Source organism: Acartia tonsa, chromosome 8 (genome assembly GCF_053477335.1).
Source record: "Acartia tonsa isolate MP-2025a chromosome 8, ASM5347733v1, whole genome shotgun sequence".
Classification (NCBI taxonomy): Eukaryota; Metazoa; Arthropoda; class Copepoda; order Calanoida; family Acartiidae; genus Acartia; species Acartia tonsa.
In genome coordinates this window covers 12,754,377-12,771,459 of record NC_137267.1, presented here as the reverse complement: position 1 = coordinate 12,771,459, position 17,083 = coordinate 12,754,377, and the positions used below count along the sequence as shown (strand labels likewise).

Sequence of the window (17,083 nt, the reverse complement as noted above, 5' to 3'; positions counted from 1 at the left end):
AGCCAAAAACCTGCAAAAAGGCAGTATGACTGTCATGGTTGTTTTCTTTAAACGACAGGAAATTTAATTTTTGAAATCTATAACTGAAAAAATTTTGGAAATCGGACCATAAACACCAAAGATATGGAGAAAAATGTGAAAAATACAAAAATAGCCTAAAACCTTTTTAAAGGTAGTCTGACCGTCATAGTTGTTTTCTGTAACGACGGGAAATTTAATTTTGATATCTATAACTGAAAAAATTTTGATAATCGGTCCATAAACACTGAAGATATGGAGAAAAATGTGAATAATATAAAAATAGCCTAAAACCTGCTGAAAAGCGGTCTGACCGCCAATGATGTTTTATAGTCAATTATGCTCCTTAATGATATGAATGTTGTCAAAAAATTTCAGCATTCTATCTTTTATAGGAGCTGAGTAAATCCCATTTCCCCCATAGCGTTACGGACTGACTGACTGACTGACTGACGGACGGACGGACAAAGTGAATTATAGAGTAGCTATACAAGGTTATACTGTAGTTAAGCTTAGCTACTGATAAAAATCATTTAAGGATGAAATTAAACTTTATTTAAGTGAATTGGTAATTTAAAACAAAACTTAAACTCCAATAGCCTTTTTCACAAAGGACACTAATTGGAAGAAATTTCAGGTCGACAATTTAAAAGTTTGTATTTGATAAGGTTGACAACAGGAAAAATTGAAAACAGGCAGTGTTAATATATAGAATTTTAAGCTGTTCCTTCATTATTAACAAGATGACTTCAAGTATGTAAGTCTACACTCTCCATGTTTTTTCCAGACCCATGCTAAACATAAATCAACACCCTCAGCGCATGCTGCTTTACACTCTTCTTCAGTACTAGTATCCAGTTTTTTATAAGTCTTCAGCTTCAATGGTTTATTTTTTTGCCCTTTGGAACAAACCTTTCTTGGTGGGCCAATTATTGAATTATAGCACAATCCTGATGAGACCCTTTTCTTCAACTCAAAATCCAGAGAGTAAAGACTGCATTTTTTTCCTTTTTTGGACCAATTGTAGTACATACATTTGCTATCCTTTTTGCATTTTTTCTTACAACCCTTATCAGTTTTTTTCCTGTAACTGCCATCCATAACTAATCTGGGAATATAACCTTTCTTGATCTCACCACAAGGATCAGAGGGAGGGAATGTTGCTGGAGAAGGAGTTGTTGTAGGAGCTGCTGTTGTTGTAGGGGCATTTGTTGTTGTAGGGGCTGCTGTTGTTGTAGGGGCATTTGTTGTTGTAGGAGCTGCTGTTGTTGTAGGGGCTACTGTTGTTGTAGGGGCATCTGTTGTTGTAGGGGCTGCTGTTGTTGTAGGGGCATTTGTTGTTGTAGGAGCATTTGTTGTGGTAGGGGCTGCTGTTGTTGTAGGGGCTGCTGTTGTTGTAGGAGCATTTGTTGTTGTAGGGGCATTTGTTGTTGTAGAAGCATTTCTTGTTGTAGGGGCCTTTGTTGTGGAGGGGGCTTGTGTCTGTTTCATATATAATATTAGATAATTTTATTAATTAAATCATGTATAACTATACAATTTAGAGGATTTCTGTCTGTTTGTATATAAAAGATATCACTAACCACTGGACTGGTATGGCTCTTAAAGTTTTATTTAAATCTTTATCTTGGGGGAAAGTACTAACACTCCCTACAAGGATAAAACTGTATGAAAATATTGGGATTTTTAGAATACAATAACTCCTCTGAAACTTATCTAAAATATAAATAAAAAATGTATGAATTATACACACCTCAACACCTCCCAAGACCAACACAGGAAATTCATTTTCCTAGAATTATTACAATTTTATTTTTGTGAATTTCATGAATTTAAATCTTTTACTTAAAAATGGTAAGAATTAAAAACGTAATTAATGTTCAAAATATAATTCTACTCACTGGTTCCCCTCCTCCAAGAGTCAGGGAAGGTGATTCAGGTTCCTGATAAGAATGGGAATATTATAATAAAAAAGTAAGAATAGTGCTTGTGCTTAAGAAGGCTATACTAAAAAAACTTAAATTTTTTTCCATAAAATGACTATTTATGATTTGTATTAAAAAAATAGTATTAAATAAATAGAAAAACTTTTACTCACAGGTTCTGTTCCACCCAGAGTCAATGTAGGTGCTTCAAGTTCCTGATAAAGTTAGCAAAATTATGGAAAAATCAAGATTAATAATTTCCTTTGCTCAAAAAGACTATACTACACAAACTTGTAGAATTTGTGAATTTAAGTGTAGTTAATGTTATATCAAATGTAAAGAAAACTGAATAACTATTTAGAGTAAGTGATTTTACTGCAATTAAATTCTACTCACAGGTTCCCCTCCTCCAAGTGTCAGTGAAGGTGATTCAGGTTCCTAATAAAGTTGAGAAAAGTATAGAAAAAATATCAAAAATAACTATATTTGTGCTTTAAAAAACTATACTACACAAACTTAAATTTTTTTCCACAAAATAACTATTCATGATTTGGTCGTGTAGGAGTATTAAATGCAAAGAAAACTGAATAACTATTCAGAAGGAGTGTTTTTATTGCAATTAAGATGTAATAAATTCTACTCACAGGTTCCCCTCCTCCAAGTGTCAGTAAAGGTGATTCAGGTTCCTGATAAAGTTGAGAGAATTATGGAAAAAATCAAGAAAAACTATAATTTATAAGTGCCTGTTCTTCATAAGACTATACTAAAAAAAAACCTTGAATTTTTTTCTATAAAATAACTATTCATGGTTTGGTCGTAGAGTACACTGTGAGCTAGAGTTGAATCAAGACAAAAGTAAGTGCCGAGCCCTGGGACCTATGTGTGGTGAAAATAGACATAAAACTATGATGATTCCAGGTAAAACCAAAATATTTCAGCAAGGGCTTTTTGAGAAAATTAGATTTGAAAATTTCAAGTTCAATTTTCACCCCCTAGGAGATGCCGCATAATCATGACAAGAAGAGCAAATATTATTTATTTTAAATTTTGAACAACTTTGCTTTTATAAAGTTCTTCATAAAACCACTCCTGAAGGGAGTTAATAAATGACCATTTTTATCACTTGCTTTGCAAAGGTCACGAAAATTCAGCCTAAAATAAATCATACATAGAGAGGTTTTAAGAAGGACTTCATGAAAGCAAAGTTGTTCAAAATTTAAAATAAATAATATTTGCTTTTCTTGTCATGATTATGCGGCAACTCCTAGCGGGTGAAAATTGAACTTTAAATTTTCAAATCTAATTTTCTCAAAAAGCCCCTGCTGAAATATTTTGGTTTTACCTGGAATCATCATGGTTTTATGTCTTTTTTCACCATACATAGGTCCCAGGGCTTGGCACTTACTTTTGTCTTGATTCAATTCTAGCCCACAGTGAGTAGTATTAAATGCAAAGAAAACTGAATAACTATTCAGAGGAAGTGTTTTTACTGCAATTAAGATGTAATAAATTCTACTCACAAGTTCCCCTCCTCCAAGTGTCAGTGAAGGTGATTCAGGTTCCTGATAAAGTTGAGAGAATTATGGAAAAATCAAGAAAAACTATAATTTATAAGTGCCTGTTCTAAATAAGACTATACTAAATAAAATCTTGAATTTTTTTCTTTAAAATAACTATTTCTGATTTGGTAGTAAAGTTGTATCAAAAGCATTTACAAATGAATAAATAAGTATTTCTAGTGCAATTATGATATTATAAATTCTGCTCACCGGTTCTGTTCCACCCAGAGTCAATGTAAGTGGTTCAGATTCCTGATAATATTGGTAAATCAAAGTAAAAACAAAAATTACTTTAATATTTAAAAGGGTCTGTTCTTAACTTCATCAGCCCCCCCCCCCCCTACATAAAAATACATGCATTGGTAATGTAGTTGGTAAAATAAGTAGAAGAAATAAATAACTATTTTGAAGAAATCTTCATACTGCAATTAAAAGATGATTAATTATACTTACAGGTTCTCCAAGAGTCAGTGAAGGTGATTCAAGTTCCTAATAAAGTTAAGGATATTAAGGATCAACTTTATTATCATTCTGCTAAAATTGCCTATAATCTTACAAAATCTTATCAGTATTATTTAAAATTGTATATGAACATACCGGTTCTCCAAATGTCAATGGCTCTGATTCAAAACTCAAAGGTTCTGATTCAAAAGTCAAACTTAAGCCAGCCAAATTCTGGCAAACAAATCCTAAAAGAAAAAAACATTGATAGTTAATAGATTATTGTTGACTATGCTATAAAATTTGAATGTCAATTGATTCTTAAAATAACTCCAGAAAAATAGATAAATGAAAAAGTTAATTAATGTGTACAAGAAAGAATATTGAAAATAACTCAAGACTAAATAAGATTATGTAATGCAATTTCATTTGAAAAATAAGAAACTTAGGTTTAATTTTTAATACCTTGAAGCAAGAGGATCAGAATATATATCTTCATGTTAGCTCAACTAAAAGAAGACTGGTCAATTATAAATATTAGTTTAAATTTTTTTTGCAAGAATTAAGAACACCTGCAGTTTACTATATAATCAATGATTTTTATTGCAGATTTACAAATAAATGTATAAATTATGGTACTAGATGTTTAACTTGGTTGAGAAACCTTTCTTCTTTTAAACACAAATATTGATATTAAGTTAAGGGGAGGGAGGTCCCATGTTTTTTTTCTCTAATATAATTCAATTCATTGAAATTTTATACAAGGAAAAATGTTGTAAATTTTTTTATATATATATATATATACATTAAACAAATTACAAGTGTTAAATATTGTTATAGGAAGTTTAGAATTTTAAATTAATTATTTTTGTCTCGTTTTCTTTTGGTAGAGCAAATTTATATAGTGAATATGTCTAATTCAGAAATGACCAAAAAATACTTTTGGATGCATAACTTTCTTCACTTACTCTCTCCTTCCCACAAAAATGTTGAAAACCGCTCACATTGTCATTCTTGACTGCAATATATTAACTTTCAGGTATCAATAAACAAAATTAAATGTCATTTTGGGTGCAGCTTCATAATCTTTTAAAACTAATATCCTTTTCGCAAGGCAATAACAAAAAATTGCAACAAATATTTGTATCTAAGAAAAAATAATGAATTATTTTGTGAAAACAAAATTTAAGGTTTACTATTTATTAAATGCTTTCATTAATTTAAATTCATAGAGAAATATTTTTTTGCAGAAATTATGTTATTTTAGAACAACGCAGAATTCTTTATTTTAAAATGAAAACAAAAACTTAAATTTGAGATTTCACGAGTTTCTAGATATAAATTATTCAGCACTCAAGATAAATGTTTATTTGTTAAAAATAGTAATAAGTTAAACTTACAATTCAAAATTTAAGAATTAAAGGAAAGGTTTTGTGATTTTAAAGAAAATTCTGAAAGTATTTGTGTTTTTATATACAACAAAAAAATGTTGAGGTTCCTAATTTTTATTGGTTATTCATTTAAGTCCATATTCAATTTCTTTAAATCAAGTAATAATCCATATACATATTCATGTTTCCTTGTTGTAAAAGAGTTGATAAAGCTAGCCATCAGGGATACATGGATGGGACAATGGGCAATCAATTCAATTTAAGATTTTTTGCTGAAAGGCCATGAAAACCAGATTTATCCAGAAAATTTGAAGAAAATAGTACTGTTACTGTTAATCTAATTTAGAAACTCCAAAATAAAAAAAGTTCTAAGAAAAAAAGCTTTTACTTAAAAATTAGGTCACCAGTAGTCAATACATCACAATAAAGTCATTCTGTATTTAATCACTAGAAAAATCGCCCTTAAAACTTGTTCACCCCTAATAACTATATTATAACTGCTACCAAAATTCAAGAAACGTTAATTTTAAATAAAGGATTTCTTTATTGTTTATTTCACAAATATCACAGTAGAGTTTCTATCTATTAAATGATAATTATGATTATTTTTATTGATTTTTGTCTGCTAGGATCATAACAAATTCAGCGGCAAATGTGCGCTAGTCCCCAAAGTCAGTCAGAACTTGCTTAATCCTTCACAAACACTTTGGGCAGGTCCCCAAGGTTTGAGACGCCTAAAATATTGAATATTCGATCCATTGTCTCCTCCCTTACTCCCTGAAAGATACTAATTGGACTGACTAAATTAATAAAAACACTTGGTTAAAACCTACCATAGAAAAAAATTTGAGAATACAGAGATAGGTTTGATATTTTTTTACTAAAAATTTTATTAGAAATTATAATTTGTTTAATTACCATATACTAAGTCCTTTTAAAACAATGTATTCTAAGAATTTTGGGATTTCTTATATTTACATCCTTAAAACCAAATGTGTTGATTTGAAATTTGGCTGGTTTTTTTTATTTTTCTGACCCACATATATTTATTGTGTGTGCTGGTTATACCTACTCTATGTGCAACTTTTTCAATAATATTTTTAAAAAAATAAGTCTATCAAATACGATTATTGATCTCTGGGCTCGGCATTCACATCAACCATCAGCCGCATAGCTTAGAGAAGCCTCCAAACCAGCTGCACCGCTTTCAAAACTACTCAATATGCACCAGTCGTAGCCATCAAATTCCAATACAAGCACCAAATAAGCCTCAGCACAGTTGCTTATTCATCCACCCAATAAGACTTATCTACGTGGCATATTCAGCCAACCAATAGGTCTTAAATACCTGGCTTATTCAGACACCCAATAAGCCTCAGCCTCGGGGCTTATTCACCTACCCGCAGCCACTAGAGCCGCAGCTGCACTCATCTTAGAAAAGCCGCAATTACAGCTGCAATTTTATCTAATATTTTTTTTTGGTTAACTTAAAATATGATGTTAGTCCAAAGGTGGATTCTTAAAAAAACTTTTGCTTTAGAGGGGAAAATTTTGCCTCACTATTTTAGTGAGGCAGTAAGCTAAAAAAGTTTTTAAAGAATTCACCTCTGGTGTCATATACTTTTGTAACAGTTTGTATAGATATGGTCTAAATCAACTTTAAATGGCTTTTAGAAAAAGTAGCCATAGCTAATTTTTAGTTTATGATTAGATTTTGACAACATTTACAGTGACTAAATGTTGTGGACATTATGTGGACATTATCTTATGGCTGTATAACACTTCTTTTTGGAAAGTTTTCGGACTTTCTAAGCAAAAATATTTTATTAAATTGTAATCCTTACCAAAAGTTGGTTATCTCTTAAAGAATAAAAATGGCGGAAAGAGATTTCAGGGGGTGGGGGATGGGGAACAATATACCGAAAGCCCGATGGAGGCCCTGAGTTTCAGACATTTCTTACACCAAAATTTAATACTAGTATCTTTTCTAGATACAAAAGTCTAATTAGCCTATATAAGTTTGGATGCTTTGTAAACTTTAAAAAAAGAATGATTGTCATATTTGGCTCAGGTTTAGACATCTCATAAAACAGGTGACTGATACGTGGCTGCTGAGCCCTGGTTTTAACATAAGAATATCAAGGAAACTCAGGTTTATTTGATCATAACATTTACAATGATTACCAAAAAGTTTAGAATCTAAAATTATTTTTATCTTTAATATAGAATATGAACAAACAAAAGATGAAATTCTATACACCGAAACAAAATCCAGATACTTGCTTCTTCTTTCTTGGAAATTCTACATTTTGCAGGATACATATCTTATTCTTGATGCACGTCCAAGCTGCACAGTTCTCAATATCGCTGCGGCATGCTTCTTCGCATTCCTCAGGTGAGCTAACCTTGACAGTTCGGGTCTTCTTAAACTTGAGAGATGTATCCCAACCTGCACTCGCGCACACTTTGATATCACCATATTCTCGGAAGCACTTTCCAGAAACAGTTTTCTTCTTCGGGTAATAGCCAATAGTGAAAAATTTGCAACTTTTTCTTGACCAGTTCCAGTACATGCAATTAGAGCTTTCACATTGTTGTCTACATTCTTCATCTGTTTTGGCTTTGATGTTATTTTCAAGTCTTAGTTTGACAGCAGCATTGTTCTTCATCTCATCACATGTAACAGATGGGGTTGGATCTGAGGTTGTGGTTGATGTAGTTGTTGTTGTAGTAGTTGTTGTTGTTGTAGTTGTAGTTGTAGTTGTAGTTGTAGTTGTTGTTGTAGTTGGATCTGTTGTTGTAGATGTAGTTGTTGGTGTAGTTGTTGTTGTAGATGTTGATGTCCTTGTAAGTGTGTATGTTTCAGTTGGTGATGTAGTTGTTGATGTTGTTGTTGATGTAGTTGTTGTTGTTGTACTTGTTGATGAACCATCAGCCTGAACATTTTAAAGTTATTATGAAACAAAAAGAAACCTAAAACCCCTTACGTTACAAGAATGAGGGAAGGGTTACTAGCTTGACAAGGCACTTTAAGGGAAACAGCCTAATTTACTACTTAAAATTAATGTACTAAAGTTGTAAATGAGATTTTTATGACAGAAATTGTATCCCTCGTCGCCTATGGCTAGGAGTTGTTTTTTGTTTAAGCAATCTTTTATAGAAGCTTTAGAGGTTGTTTATATTAGCTTATCATGTTTCTCCTAAGGAATTTTAACTAGAGTGTAAAAAACGGACAATACTTAGAGTATCTACATATATGGACACACAGAAAACTGTCCCGAATTTGTATTAATTTTGAGGAACAAGACTCCAGTTACGTCATATTTTTCTTTCCCGAAAAAGGGAAGGGGGAAAGAAAAAAGAGGGAAGGGGGGAAGAAAAAAGATATGGAAGAAAAGGGGGTTTTCCCCATCTCTTTTGAAGAGATTTTCTTCCCCCCTTCCCTTTTTCGGGAAAGAAAAATATGACGTCACTGGAGTCTTGTTCCTCAAAATTAATACAAATTCGGGACAGTTTTCTGTGTGTCATATTTATGCTAATTTGTCATAAGAATATTCACCGAAACATCTTCAAACATCCATACTAAATATCAGCAGGTAAAGTTGCCCTTTAACTTAGCCTACGGATAGATCAACGGATATTTAGAGTTATAGAGTAGCTTTCCTACAAGACTACTAAGACTAAAGAGTACCTCAAACTCAAGATTCTCTTCCAGGTTATCATCTGATGGTATGGGCTCTGGGTCAGCAACGGATAATCCAAATTCTTTATTCAAAGTTAAAGTTAATAATATTAAAATAAGATTTATTATAAATATGGATGCATACATGTTTTTGATTTATTGAAAACCAACCCTTAATGGAAGATTTAAAAATTTGGCCAAAAATGTATTATTTGTGGGAATGGGGTATTCCTGTCCAGTTTTTTGTTTAGGAATGAATATTTCTTACCCGAGGGAATAAATGATGGACCGATAGGTCATCATTTATTCACGAAATAAACAAAAAACTGGACAGGAATATCATTCTCATTTAAACAAAAACTCATTTTTATGCTAGTAAAATGTGGTTTAATTTTGGTTTTTAAATTTCATTTATTTCCCTGGTATAATTTTTCTTTCTTTTAGTAATTAATAAAATTTCTAAAATCTTCCAAAAAAAATTAAAAATCTTCTAAAATCATACCAGGGATATAAATGAGATACCAGGGAAATAAATGAATATTTACATCCACTATTTAAGGGGTTGTTTATATGGGAATGAAGATTTCTTTACTTTAAAAAATAAGACAACCTCCAACCAACTTAAAATCAAATTGGATAGTTTCCTTTTGGACAACTAATAACGTCCTTTCCAAGGACGTCCAAGGGAAGATAAAGAGGTGTGTTTTTACCCAATCCCCTATGTAAAAATAAATACCTATATTAAACATTTTACCCCCAACCTAAAAAAATTTTAACTTCAAGTTGGGATGTCATAGTATTAAATGAAAGTATTTATTTTTTTTCTAAATTGACATTTAGACATATAGAGAGTCATTTTTCGCGTATTTTCCAAAACGTTGTTTTGTCAAATGTGCTTATTAAATCAAATCGTTTTTGATTATGACACGCTTCGTTTTTTATTAAATGAATAAGTTGGGGTACAATGTTTGGCACTTTCGATATAAGTAAATGATAATAAAAAAAACAATAGAATGCGATAATAACTTCAGACAAATCGAAGAAAATAGTTTTCATACTTAATTAACGTTTTTAAGCTTTTCTTCAAAAAGTTTAGATAAGATGCCTTTAAAAGTCGTCTATGATTTTGTCAGGGATAAAAATTTAACTTTATAATAAGAATTACAACATATTTTTTTAATTAGTACAAAGTAAAATTTTGAACATTTTATTGATCAGTATATTTTTTAAAATGTGAAGTAGAAACCTGAATATTTTATCATGAAAATTGTGTTATGATTTGATTGTCAGCTAGACGACAAGAAAATAGACACTGACAGTACTTGTTGGTTCTTTAAAAAAAATTAGGTAGATTACTTTCAGAACCCTTCTTTTTGCAACATTATTTCAATAGAACAGAGCCGTACTTTTAGTGTACTCAATATCTAGACAGCCAACCATTGTTTTAGAATTGTTTAATTTTTTAACTTCTGATAAAAACAGAATTAATGGTATTTTTGTAAATATTATTCCTCAAAGAAATGGCTATACTTCCCAATCATATGTTGTGTGATATTTAAGAGGAATTATTTTGATATAATGGCATTAAAATATTCGTTGAAAAAAGTGCTATTCTAGCTTATACTTTACATTTTAATGTGTATGATAATTCAAATAAAAGATAATGAAGATTTATATTATATTTAATTGTTAAAATTATAAAGAAAAACCTGGAAACAGTAAAAAACTGACTATATTTTATTGACGCAGGGAAAATTTTGTCAAATATTTGAATAAAAAAACAATATAAAACAAAATGAATTATTTTTAGTATAGTCACAAAAAGGCTTAATGAGTTTAGGAAATTTTTCATTTACTAATCATGTCAGTTAAACTCTATTACACAGAATACAGTGTAAAAAGATGTTCTGGTTTTAATTTTAAGTAATTTCAAATGCATTTTAATACCTTTTAATGATTTATTTTTTGAAACGTCATTTAATAAAATGTTATTGATTTTTGAAGTTATATGTTAGAATGTTTTTAAATTTTGTTAACATTTTGTTTTAAATGTAGATAATTGGTAATTCTAAACATTCAAAAAATGATTTTATTAAATTTTCATCACTTAAATTGCATGTTTGATGAAATTTTCAACTGATAATTCAAGAAAAATCTTTTAAGTTTTATAACATTTTACTTTGAATTGTTAAAAATATATTATTGTCAAAAAAGGAGAAGTTATGCTTTCCTCAAAAAAAGACCTAAAACATGAAAATTAACACGTGTAATGAGAATTTTTTTTCTTTCAGGCTTAATTTTAAGTAATTATTGACATTTTTTGTAAAACTGATTTTATATGAAAAGTTTTAAAACTCGATTTAAGTAGTGAAGCTAAAAAAGGTTGCGAACTTTTGCAATTTTCTTGCCAAAAAAATTTTCTCAGATTTTAAAAATAGCAAAGGGTGTTATTAGACGTACTTACAGATACAATTGTTAGGTCATTTCGGCCTAACACTAAAATAAAGTTTTTACATCTGAGGGTGGAACATTGATGACCAAATGTATTATATACAAACTGGCCATGATTAGTAACAGTTTGACTTAATAAGCCCATTTGACAAAATGGGTACATACAACTTTAATGGAAATACGTAAAAATGCCCCCCTTACTGCAGTCATAAAGAAACTGCTCGACAATTATTATTATTGTTGAGCGGGATTACCTTCAAATGACAAGTCAGGTTGCTGGACAAACAGTGGCTCCGGTTCAGATTCAAATAGTGGCTCCGGTTCAGAGGCAAACAATGGTTCCGGTTCAGATGCAAACAGCGGCTCCGGTTCAGATTCAAATAGGGGCTCCTGTTCAGAGGCAAACAATGGTTCCAGTTCAGATGCAAACAGTGGCTCCGGCTCAGACGCCAACAGTGGCTCAGGTTCAGATGCAAGCAGTGGCTCCGGTTCAGACGCCAACAGTGGCTCAGGTTCAGATGCAAACAGTGGCTCCGGTTCAGACGCCAACAGTGGCTCAGGTTCAGATTCAAATAGCGGTTCTGACTCAAATTCTACAGGATCAACTGCAAACTCGAAAGGTTGACCTTCAAACACAAGGGACATGCCTCCAACATTATGGAGCATATAACCTAAAAAAAAAAGAATAAAGTTAGTTATGTTATGGAGTAGACCCTCATCCAGAGGGGGGGAGGTATATTGGACTGTAAATTTCCTGCAACCGTAGCTTAACACGTAGCGCATCTTCAGGGAGGTGACATGATTGAATTTCGGATTATCACCGTTCCATAACTAAAGACGTTAACTAAAGACACTACTATGTCAGGTGCGCGACGAAATAGTTAGAGTAGGGGGAATGCGTTGGCCCAAAATAGATGCCACCCATTACCATGACAGTTAGGTCTTCTCAGACAAAGGTTGTGCAATCATGGTTGGGCGTTACTCAATTTATTGTCTATTGTCTTATCCTTTATGATTTCTTGGGAATCACAATATTTAAGCTTTTATCTTACAGACTAATTGACATTTATTATACAACATTTTAAAGAAGTTAAGAAATCCATTAAATTAATGTTTATTATTAAAATTAAATAAAAACTTACCTTCTAAAAGAAGGAGCACAATATTAATCTTCATAATTGCTCAGTTGAAGGAAGACTAATAAATTAATAAAATAAAATCTTTAAATTTTGCTTGCCTAGCCCGAACACCTGCAGCAATTTTACCAGTTCAGTAAATATATTGCAAATGTATATCCTAGATGTTTAGTAGCGAAGATACTCTACAATCAGTCTTCCTTGCTCTTTTCAACTGTCTCTTTATGTGTTTACAATCTGATTTAGTCATGGAAGGAGCATGCATAGGGTTTAGCCACTATAAAGTACATATGAAATTTTTTTATTGGTTTATTTCAAACTAGTGGTGTAGAAACTTTTTAACAAATATATAACTTTATTTATAGAATCTAACCAATTATGGGATTGGGGATCTAATTCTAAGTTTATTGTTAATAAGAGCAGGTAGTTGGGATGAGGGATATAAAGGGATAAGACTTTGCCCGATAAATTGATATACATCCCCAATGACGATACACAAAACTACCCTTTTGTAAATTAAAATTAGTAGTTGAAACATTTGGACACTCAACAATTCAAATTTGAAGTCCCCAAAGTTCTTAGGCCAACAAATATGATAAATATCCTTTTTCTTTTTTTTCAGATCAAAAAGATGATTTTTCCCCGTTAGACCTATCCCTGATATAAAAATTATTTCTCCTAAAAACACATTTTAGTCATTTATTAATGCACATTTATCATTTGATTTAATTTGCAAAAGAATAAATTTACATAATAAGTCACACAAACGTAGTTAAGAACAATAATAAAATCTTAACATTTTTAGCATTGATTTAGCAATTAATTTTTGATAATTTTTTAAAGATCAATTATTGTATTTTGTTTATTACCATATCAGCTAGTTAAGTTTACAATAAATCTTTATAAATACTTTTTCAAAATATACCTAAATGATTATGATTTTAAATCTTGCAAAAAAATTAAAAGTAGGCAAAGAGCAAGAAATGCAGATCTATGTAGAAATAAAATAAATTCTTCTATCCCTTGTCATAAAATTTTCAAGCTAATAATCTGGCAAAATTAAAGACTAAAATAAAGTAATATCTTTAATCAGTCAAACTGTTTTTACCCTTGGACAATAAAAATGCTATCCAGATTCTATACAAATAAATCAACTTGTTAATTTAATCTCATTAAATTAAAAAATAATTACCAAACCAACAAATTATCGGGCTATAACTTTACATATCATCTTGTCTGTGAACACTTCAGGGTTAGAATATTCATCATCAAGTGTGAATTAAGTGAAACATTAATAATTCTATAATTACTATTGGCCAAGGCTTAAGCATTAATTCATCATCTAACTTACGCACATTTTTACTGATTAAGTCACTTATTAATGGACTGTTTTTTATCAAAAATTACTTTTACCAGACATTGGGACGTAGGCTGTTTATTACACAAGTCTCCAAAGTTGTATAAACTTTTTTTTTATTCATTAACTTTGGGGACTTTAAATTTATTTTGATTGGTTGGTTGAGTGTCCAGACGTTTTAAACACTAATTATAATTCATAGAAGGGGTAATTTTGTGTATCATCATTTGTGATGTACATCAATTTATCAGCTATTGTCTATTGTTTCCCTGACTTTTTACATTACTAACCATTTTTATAACTTTAAAAAAACATTCATGGTTTGACAAAGGTCGTCTTTTAAAAGTTTCCTTTTTTAATCCACTTTTTCAATGGATTTATAGTATAATATTTTAATTCATTTTCGTATAATATTTTTCTGGGGATGGCGGCTAACACCGTAGAGACAGACTCCCAACTATTGCCAACTCTTTGTTGCACAACCTTTTTCTTGAAGTCCTACAGTGTTTGGTAATGAGTTTTGCATGTTTTGGGCAAAGATACTTACCTACTTTTTCATTAATGTCACGCATCTGACATAGCAGCATTAGGTACAGCTTTTAACTTTTTAGTTCTGATGCGATTGAAGCCGCGATTCGAACCGATAACCTCCCCAATATAGAACCATTCTAACGTGCCTATATATAAAGAATACGCTTTGATTTAGATGGAAACAAGGATGGACAACATCTATAAGTAGCAAAACTAAAAAAATTATGAAGGGATATCGGGAAAAAATTTACCATATAGTAGTGTCATACAATAAACATTAAAGTTGACAAAACGGGAAATTACTAAACCTTTAAAATCATGCAATCTTTAAAATCACGAAAACTTAAAATCTAGGAATCGATCTAGCACGCTAATTAATAGACAAATCTCGATAAAATCAATTAATCCCTGAAAATTTCAGCCCTATAACTTGAAAAGGAGTTGAGAAAATCAGGAAAACTTGACAATCTGGAAATCGATCTGGTAACCCAAATAATAGACAAAACAATGTATAGGTAATGGAAATCTTCACTAAAAATTCAGCTTTCTATCTTAAATTGGAGACGAGAAAATCATGTTTCCCCCAAAGCGATAGGGACTGACGGACAAAGTAAATTATAGAGTAGCTTCGCTACTAAAAAGAAAATATTATGGTTGAATGAAATGAAAAAGAGAGAAAAAACTTTTTTTATTTCACCCTTTGTATGCCATATGTTCCAACTTATATTCCCTCTTTCATATATTTCAAATATCAAGATTAGAAAACTTTAAAGATGTGTAAAGTTTCGTCTGGAACACACTATGCTCATTGAATTAGAAAGTTGAAGGTTCCAATATTTGCATCCTGTAGTGGAAAAAATATCGTCATTGAAGAGTCAGATAAGATTTTTTAGTGCTTTCCCAAAAAGTACGTGGATAGCACAAAAACCCTTCCACCTTATTTTCAAAAAAAAGGTTAAAAATAAAGAGGGGGTAGTTTTTTTCCCTATGCCTAGCCCTTGAAGGGATACCCTTTACCCAATATAACCTACCCTAGCATGAGTTAAAATATTATAACCACTGTTTAACAACCCCCTCTTATCTATAATACAAAGTAGCTTGATGTCTGTCCGTCCGTCTAAAGCTTAAGATCTCGGTAACCACTGTACCGATCGGATTCTACTCTTCAGGGAATATACCTACAGGTCCTGTGGTGGTTTTAGGCTATTTTCTTGGGGGTTGGGACATCCCTAACCCCAAAAAAACAAAAAAATCCCTCCCCCATTTTTTTTTTTACAAATTTCACCTCAACTTTTTTTTATCATCTCTTTGGGCAAAGCCCCTGGAGGCTAGGGGCGAAGCCGCTAGTTTTCAATAAATTAACAACAAGAAAAGTGCCCAAGGCGAATCATTGGTCGAATGGACACTTTGAGGAAACCGCCGTTTTTTTTATTAATAAATTAATGTACAAACAAAAAAAATAGAGGGCTATGGTTTTATAATTTTGCACAGGCGAAGCATTTAAGTTTTTAAAGACTAGTAGCACAGCGTGAGAAAAGGGAGAGGAATTTATATTATATACAATATATACATATTATTGTCACAGGAATCAAAAGGGATAAGACAATTGCCGATAATTTGATGTACATTCCCAATTGGTAATACACAAAATAATCCCTTCTGTAGATTACAATTATTGATTGAAACGTTTTTTCATTCAACTTAATCAACCAACCAATCAAATTTCAATAAAAGTACCCAAAGTTGTTAAGCCATCAAAAAAACGTTATCATATAACTTTGGGGACCAGTGTAATAAACAGCACAATATCCCCTGACTCCCTGCTATTGTCAACTTTATTCTGAACTCTATAACATTTACTACTAGATTAACATTATCCATATGCATAATGAACCTTAAGTTCTAAAAGATTAAAATCAAAGTAATTTACAGTTGTCATCTTTGTGCCTTTAAAAAATTTGGTGAATTTTTAAAAATACATAGAACACACTAAAATGCTGCTAAATCATGCGCGTAACAATAAGAAGAATTATTGAAATGCCTTGGCCCGTAAACAGACGCAAATCATCCAGGCACCTGGCACAGTTGTGACTTCCTGACAAAGGTCAAGCAAACAAAGGGTTGGTTGGATGTTACTTGACCTAATATATTATAGTTAGCGTTAAAGTTTTGATTCTCTTAGTTTTTTTGGAAACTCGTCCTAAAGAGGTAAGGGGGGGGGGAAGTTCTGACACATTTGCGTAAACAGTGAGTATAGGCAAATGTCTCATATATTTTGTCTCATAAGCTGACATCTCACTCTTAAAAAAAATTTTTTTTTTCATTTTTACCTGTACAGAGACCACCTGGAGGCCTATCCAAAAATCTTAAATCTGGGGGAAATTCATCATATAAGAATAATTTTATCCCTAATAACCTATCCTCTCAGTCCAAAGATAAAGCCTATACTCACTGTTTACGCAAATGTGTCAGAACTCCCCCCCCCCCCCTTAACTAGGTAAACTCCCACAATATGTAGATTTTATCCTTTGATGACAATGAAGATAAAATAAGTTTATGACTAGCTTTTAGGAACAGGTTTTGAATTAGTTT

General features: G+C 31.4%; 3 protein-coding genes across 8 annotated transcripts in view; 1 reads left to right on the top strand and 2 right to left on the bottom strand.

Moving 5' to 3' along the window:
• The window catches only part of barr (non-SMC condensin I complex subunit H), a 224,848-nt gene that overhangs the window by 54,603 nt on the left and 153,162 nt on the right, over positions 1-17,083 (top strand). The gene's annotated exons all lie outside the window — the stretch shown is intronic.
• Positions 551-4,524, bottom strand: LOC145326002 (uncharacterized). 6 transcript variants are annotated; one of them, XM_080169069.1, is made up of 11 exons: positions 4,409-4,524; positions 4,100-4,191; positions 3,956-3,991; positions 3,713-3,754; positions 3,464-3,505; positions 2,588-2,629; positions 2,340-2,381; positions 2,117-2,158; positions 1,920-1,961; positions 1,772-1,810; positions 551-1,500 (listed from the first exon to the last, which is right to left on the bottom strand). In XM_080169069.1, exons 1-11 carry the CDS (start codon positions 4,440-4,442, stop codon positions 754-756), a joined length of 1,200 nt encoding a protein of 399 aa, XP_080025195.1. In that variant the 5' UTR covers positions 4,443-4,524; the 3' UTR covers positions 551-753. The 6 variants fall into 6 exon arrangements, with proteins under 6 accessions (XP_080025195.1, XP_080025197.1, XP_080025198.1 ...); XM_080169071.1 differs by lacking the exon at positions 1,920-1,961; XM_080169072.1 differs by lacking the exon at positions 2,117-2,158.
• LOC145326000 (uncharacterized) lies at positions 7,473-12,715 on the bottom strand. Its single transcript, XM_080169068.1, has 4 exons — positions 12,610-12,715; positions 11,722-12,138; positions 9,026-9,099; positions 7,473-8,270 (listed from the first exon to the last, which is right to left on the bottom strand). The coding sequence occupies exons 1-4, from the start codon at positions 12,641-12,643 to the stop codon at positions 7,587-7,589; spliced, it is 1,209 nt and encodes a 402-aa protein (XP_080025194.1). The 5' UTR covers positions 12,644-12,715; the 3' UTR covers positions 7,473-7,586.